Raw genomic sequence first — 7,117 nt, 5'->3', positions numbered from 1 at the left:
CTAAAATGATATGTGATCATTAAATGATCACAAGTAAAAGAATGAGGGTCCAAAACAAAACAACTCTACATTTTTTCACTGGAACATGTTAGCTCTTTTATTAGAAAATTATGCTTACTGGCTTGTAGTTTATGAGATGAAGGGTATATAATGACGAGTCTATTTTGAACTTGAACACCTTGGCTGATAATTTAACATTAAAATATAATGAGATGATATCTATAGACAGAAAATTTCAAATACTCCCTTATTCTTGATCATTGCTAGGGATTAGACAGTTCTCTTAACATTGCCTCATAGCTATACATTTGCACATGGATTTCTTTCTGTTCCATCGATTTGTATATGCCATTGCTTTACAAGACATTTGTTTATAAGACATCCTTGGTATACTTCTTGCAATTAGCCTTTTCAGGCTGTTATAGACAGCCTCCATTATACTAAAAGATAAATAAAATGAAATCCTTAAAAATGAGATGTTATTCTTGGCCCTGTAAATTCTGGGGTAGTTTGAAGATGTCAGGATGTGTTGTCTGCCATGACTCTGAAAAGACTAACATTAAAAGCCATACTTTTCATTCTCCACTGGCCTGGGGAAACTGATTTTCTGGTATCTATAAAAACCTGAGACAAAATGTATTATTTAATATTATCTTGAGTTATCATAGCTGTGAACTACCTTGAATTCTAAAGATGAAGTCTCCAGGGTTTCCATGTATGGATCATTAAGTGTCTTCTTTAGGTTACCTTGAGGTTTTGGGGAGGCCATGCCTTGCATATGGAATGGATGCTGATGAAAGGTCAACTAAAGCTAAGGCACTACAATCATGTGCCATTTAACAAAGTTTTCATCAATGACAGATAACATATGTGACATATTTGACGGTTGTTGTCTCATGAGATTATATATTTTTACTGTAACTTTCCTGTTACAGTATTCCTGTTAGTTATTTTAGATACACAAAAACCATTGTGACACAGTTGCCTATAGTGTTTAGTACAGCAATATGCTGCACAGCCTTGTAGCCTAGAAGCAATAGGCTATGCTATTTAGCCTGAGTGTGTAGTAGGCTGTCCCATCTAGGTGTGAGTAAATACCCTATGATGTTTACATCATAATAAGATTTGCCAAATTATGCATTTCCCAAACTGTACCCCGTTTTTATGACTGTAATGTTTTTTCATGCTGAAATCTCCATGAGTCTAAAGAATATTACTCTCTGTAATACTCTTTAAATTTGCAGACATGTAGATTTGTGTCTAGTTTCCCCAGCCCCCATAGAAAGTGTTGGTCAGAAACATACAATTTTTAAGGAATATATAAAAAACAGATCCATACTTATTGAAAAGGAGAGATATACTCAGTTTTTAATGTTTGGATCCAGTTAGAAGGGATGTCAGTTTATTGTTAATAACACTGACTCAGTTAGTGTAGATAAAAGAAGATTTTCGTCTTCTAAAAAAAAATACTTTATCCTCAAGTATATTTTTTCACCTTAAGTTTTCAAATGCTCTATGATATGAGTTCCAATTACGGGGTTCCAGGCGGAATCTAAGTTGGAACATAAAATATTCAGGACAGCTGACCTTGGTCTGTGCTAAAATAGGTGAAGCTTTCCGCTGAGGTTTGGGCCTCCATCAATCTCCTAGTCTCCCAGGCACAAGAAATCCTGTCTCAGAATCTACTTATACTGCAGTTATATTAGCCACATCAAGATCTACCAGGAGACTCTAGCATAACAATGTTTTCCACAATTTACTTTGAAATTTGTAATTTCCTTTATATTTATTATACACCAGATAGTGGCCAGGTGTTTTTTTTTTTACTTATTTCCATTTCTTCTGTGCTGCCTTACTAAAATCATTAGAAAAATGTTTTATAGGCGGGTGTTGAACAATGAGAACACATGGACACAGGGAGGGGAGCACTACACACTGGGGTCAGTTGGGGGGAAATAGGGGAGGGACGGTGGGATGTGGAAAGCTGGGGAGAGATAGCAAGGGGAGAAATGCCAGATGTAGGTGATGGGGAGGAAGGCAGCAAATCACACTGCCACGTGTGTTCCTATGCGACAATTTTGCATGTTCTTCACATGTACCCCAAAACCTAAAATGCAATAAAATAAATAAATGGGAAAAAAAAAAGAAAACACACACACACACACACAAAAACAACAACAACAACAACAAAAATGTTTTATAGGATTCCTGGGAGCTCATTTATACCTCAGGGTATGAAATTGAATTTAAATTTTCTATAATATTTTGGTGCTAAAAATATTTTATGTTTTCTGCAATTTGCTGAAAACAGAATCTTAATTTTTACAGAGCTCAAAACCTAGTTTTAAATAGCCCATAGCCAATGTCAGGCAATAGTAAATTTTTCAAATACAATTTTCTCATCCTACCTTATTTTTCTTAGCTACTAAATACTCCACTGTGATAATAAATATTGCTTGGGTTTGTGTCAGCTATATATCCAGGGTTAAAATGTTTTCTGATCCAGAATATCTATTATAAGAAGAGTAGAATAGCACAAGGCAGCCAGCACTGACACATTCTAAAGTACTAAACATATGCAGAGCAATAATAACCAGAAGCAATCTTCCTTCCACCGCAGATCAAATATCAGGTCCCCAACTCTAAGTTATTTCAACCCATCTTTGACATAAGACAATCTCCCTTACCCTGGGTTTCTATTAGAGAATAAAGTGAATTTTCTTTGGATAACTAAAACATAGATTCTATGTTTTTTTCATATACAATATCTGGCATTTAATTAAAAATTACAAATAAGAAGAAAACAGGTCCAAGAGACAAAAACAGATAATTGAAAGACCCTCAGGTGATCTAAATATAGGAGTAATCAGACACAGACTTTAAAATAACTACCGTTAACCTGCCATGAGCCTAGATAACAAGATGAAAACTTCACCAGACAACCTCAAATTGTATTTTAAAAAATGGAAGTTATGGACCCCCAAACCACAATAACTGGTATTAAGAACTAAATACATAGATTTAATAGCAGAATAGACAAAGTTGAAGCAGGGCTTAACACGCTGAAAGACAGATCAGTAGAAAATAACCAGACTGGATACACGGTGAAGACAAAGGAAGGAAAATGCAGAAAGGACTGTGAGAGCTACATGGAATATAATGGAAAAGTCTGACATATAAATAATTAGACATTCAGAGAGGAGAAAGATAAATGGAATAGAAGAAAAAATGTCAAATATCAAACGAAATTGTTGAACTTATAAAAGACATCAAGCCACAGATTTGAGGAGATCTACAACATCAAGGAGGATGAGTTAAAAAAAAAAAGCCACCTATAAGAACCCTTGTTATAAAATTTCAGAGACCAATTGTAAAGAGAAAATATAAAAAGCAACCAAAAGAAAAAATAAGACACACTTTTTTCAAAGAAGAAGCAACTAAACAGAGGCAACTTCTCAACAGAAACAGTGAATACCAAATAGAACAATATTTTTTAAATGTTGAAAAAAAAAATAGCTGCCAACCAACAAGTGTATACTCAGTGAAAATATCATTTAAAATTGAGAACAAAATGAAAACATTTCCAGACTCTTCCCCCTAACTTCCCTCCATCTACACAAACAACTCTTCTTTAGTAGTCTTACCTTGAAAGAAATCCTGGCTTGGCATGGTGGCTCATGCCTGTAATCCCAGCACTTTTGGAGGCCAAGGCAGGCTGATCACTTGAGCCCAGGAGTTTGAGACCAGCCTGGGAAACATGGCAAAATCCCATCTCTACAAAAAAATACAAAAATTAGCTGGGTGTGGTGGCATGTGCCTGTAGCCCCAGCTACTCAGGAGGCTGAGGTGGGAGTATCACCTGATCCAGTGAAGGCCGAGGCTGCAGGGAACTGTGATTGCCAACATTCTTCTTCTGGCTTGGGTTCCAACACTTCAGGCAAGACTGTTTTCTTCAAGAACGCCCACTACCCTAATCTGTTTCTCACACACCTTGACTCTTGTTTCCCTTTTAGGTGATCTTTTCACTCCATTTAAGTCTTTCTTCTGGGATTCTCTCTTCACCCCTCTCAGACTTGGACACCATATTCTGAACTTCCCCATCCCACTATGGATGCTTTTCTCACCCCATTAGGACTCTGACAATTTACTCCGGACCACCTGCCTATGTTGTGCAGGTGTTTTCCTTATCCCATTTGTGTTCTAATATCTTCTATCAGTCAGCTTTTCTTTGCAGGTGTGGTCCTCATCCAGGTGCTAGGATCCACCCCTTCCTCTTGCGTGTATGGCCCCTTTCATGCTGCTTGGACTCTGACACCGTGAACTGAGCTGCTCTTCTGCATTGACCTCTCCCTTATTCCACTCAGGCTCCAAAACATCCTGCTGGGCAGAACAAGTAAGGATGCCTTTCTCAATGCCTTTGCGTTGTGAAAACCTTTTCTAGTTTTATTGTACAAGTAAGTTCATAGCCTCAGTGAGTTCCTCACCAAGCTCAGGCTATGACAGGGTACCAGGCAGCTCAGCTATGTATTATACAAATATATCTATTATAAAAAATACAACTATATATTATTACTCACTAGTCAGTCCAAGGTTTTTTCTAATGAAAGGAAAATATTTTAAATGAGACTATTTCTTCTGAAAGTAATTGAAATTATCAGTGTTCATTAAGAATTTATGCATTTGATACATTTTTCTAAGCAATTACTTATTGGATAATAATATCCACTAGGGTTTTTTGTCTTACCAGGCCAAAATGATTTTTTCAGCATATTTTATTCAGTCTTTATCTCGCCTTATTTTTCCCTACATTTAAAAATCAGCTGTTATTTCACCAAAATCTTTTAGAATTGTAGCATGGTAAAGGAAATATTGTATACATTTCAGTTATCTCCCTGTATTAAATCACGTATTTAGACCTCATTTTATCATCCTTTAAAAATTTTAATTAACTCAACAGTTAATTACTGCCAACTGCTTTTAATTAACTTGACATTAGATTTTATGCAGAGAACAGTGAGCCATAGTTCTGCCACTGGGAAGAATTTCAGAAGGTAATAAATGATTATAGTATAAAAGAAAAATCGCTTAGTGGAGATAAAGCGCAGGACAGCACAGAGGAGGAAATAACTCCAGGAAAACTTTGGACTGTGCTGCAGAGGATATGACACTTGACCTGTCTTTTATGAGACTGTTAGGATTTCACCTGAGGAGAAAGGTGAAAATGCAGATGGAATAGCACGTGCTATTGTCATTAGGTGTGAAAGAAAATGACATAACTTGATAATTACATGGTAAATAGAACACAGCTTGTGCGAAGAGGTAGGGGGAGGGAAAGGATGGGGGAGAGGTTGAAATAATGTAGCTGAAAGGGAAAGTTGGGACCAGATCCAGTCCCTGGATAAAATAAAGAGCAAGAATAAAAGAACAAAAATAGAAAATCGTTTCTTTTTAAAAGAGGGCTGAAAAATGTGTAATTGTTACTAAGCTGGATTTTCTTAGAAAGGCTTACTGAAAATATTTTTCTTTTTTCCCAAAGTTTACTCTCACAGACCACTTGTTTCTACATCTTAATGAAATCACAGTCATTTTCATAAAGCAATATAGTTAAACTCTTAATCTTCAATTTTTTTTTCTAACTCTGAAATTCTGACTCAACATATGACCTTAATTGCTTTTCTTGTCTAACTTTAAAAGTCTTGTCTCAAACTTGTAGTGTACTTTGTGCATAAACTCAAAGGTGTCCATGTGTCATCATTTCCTCCAGAACCAGTGTCTACTCATTAATTTCTTCATAGCTCCATGTACCTCTGTATTCCTCAGACTATAGATGATAGGATTGAGCATGGGGGTGACTATGCCATAGAACAATGCAATCAGCTTGTCAAAAGCAGAGTCTTTGGACTTTGGCTTCATGTACATGAAGAGGATTGTCCCATAAAACACAATCACCACTGTGAGGTGGGCTGAGCAGGTGGAAAAGGCCTTTTTCCTTCCTTCAGCTGAATTGATTCTTAGTACAGTAGAAAGGATAAATATGTAGGAGATACAAATCAGCAGTAATGGAGAAAACAAAAATATTACATTGCCCAACATTATAATAATCTCATTGAAGGAAATATCTGTGCAAGCCAGCTTGACAAAAGCCAGTATTTCACAAACGAAATGATTAATGACATTTTTTCCACAGAAGGGCAACCGTATTGCAAGAACAGTTTCTGTCAATGAGTTCAGAAAGCCTAGGCCCCAAGAGAGAGCTGCCATCTGAATACAAAGTGCCTTGCCCATGATGATGGAGTATCTCAGAGGGTTGCAGATGGCCACATAACGGTCGTAGGCCATCACTGCTAGGAGCCCACACTCGGTGGATCCCATAGTGTAAGAGACAGACATCTGAACCACACATCTAGCGAAGGAGATGGTTTTCTTCTCTGATAGGAAGTGTATCAGCATTGAGGGGATGAAGGAGGATGTGTACCAAATATCTAGGAAGGAAAGATTCCCAAGGAAGAAGTACATGGGTGTGTGGAGACGAGCCTCCAGGAGTGTCAGAACGATAAAGGTGCTGTTTCCCAGGAGAATCACCAGGTACATCACCAAGCACATCACGAAAAGGAATTTTTCAGCTCTTGGATACTCTGAAAGTCCCTGCAGAATGAACTCAATCTCTGTCCAATTGGTCCTTTCCATGCTATTTTTTTATACCTGGAGTTTAACAAGTCAGTACAGTCTTAACATATGAAGTGAGAGATAAGTGGTGTGGGAGGGGCAAGTGTATCTCTGCCGGCAAGAGAGGCGGTAACAGCTTTGAGGTTAGCTTCTGGGATTCCTCTTCTAGCTCATAAAGCAGTGAGTTGATGACATTTGTTAATTATATTGGTAGTTTATTAGAATTTGCAGGCCCCTGTATTCCATTTCTTGAGATCGTGATGCAAGAGGAATGAGGCAAGGAAGAATAATTTACATTTTTAACAAGCATCTGTTACTTCTCATGCAGTTGATCCCACTTTGAAAATCAATACTTTGAAGAGAGCATGCTTTAATCTGTTCAAGAAAGATTTATAATTTGATTTTATGCCATGCAAATAATTAATGCCATTGACTTAGTTTTTTATAGTTT

The 7,117-nt window shown here is 37.0% G+C and overlaps 1 protein-coding gene across 1 annotated transcript; it reads right to left on the bottom strand.

Annotated features, from left to right (window-relative positions):
- Positions 1 to 5,736: 5,736 nt before the first annotated feature.
- LOC116524796 (olfactory receptor 13D1-like) lies at positions 5,737 to 6,614 on the bottom strand. The gene has a single exon (XM_032240235.1). It carries the CDS (start codon positions 6,601 to 6,603, stop codon positions 5,752 to 5,754), a length of 852 nt encoding a protein of 283 aa, XP_032096126.1. The 5' UTR covers positions 6,604 to 6,614; the 3' UTR covers positions 5,737 to 5,751.
- Between the last annotated feature and the right edge of the window lie 503 nt (positions 6,615 to 7,117).

Source organism: Sapajus apella, unplaced genomic scaffold (assembly GCF_009761245.1).
Source record: "Sapajus apella isolate SASKATOON/1434 unplaced genomic scaffold, GSC_monkey_1.0 scaffold46, whole genome shotgun sequence".
Classification (NCBI taxonomy): Eukaryota; Metazoa; Chordata; class Mammalia; order Primates; family Cebidae; genus Sapajus; species Sapajus apella.
The sequence above is the reverse complement of the archived record's forward strand: the minus strand, read 5'-3'. Positions and strand labels throughout refer to the sequence as shown.

Bases quoted from the DNA above. Each gene is read 5' to 3' on its own strand.
- LOC116524796 (XM_032240235.1), bottom strand. From the start codon at position 6,603: ATGTGCTTGGTGATGTACCTGGTGATTCTCCTGGGAAACAGCACCTTT.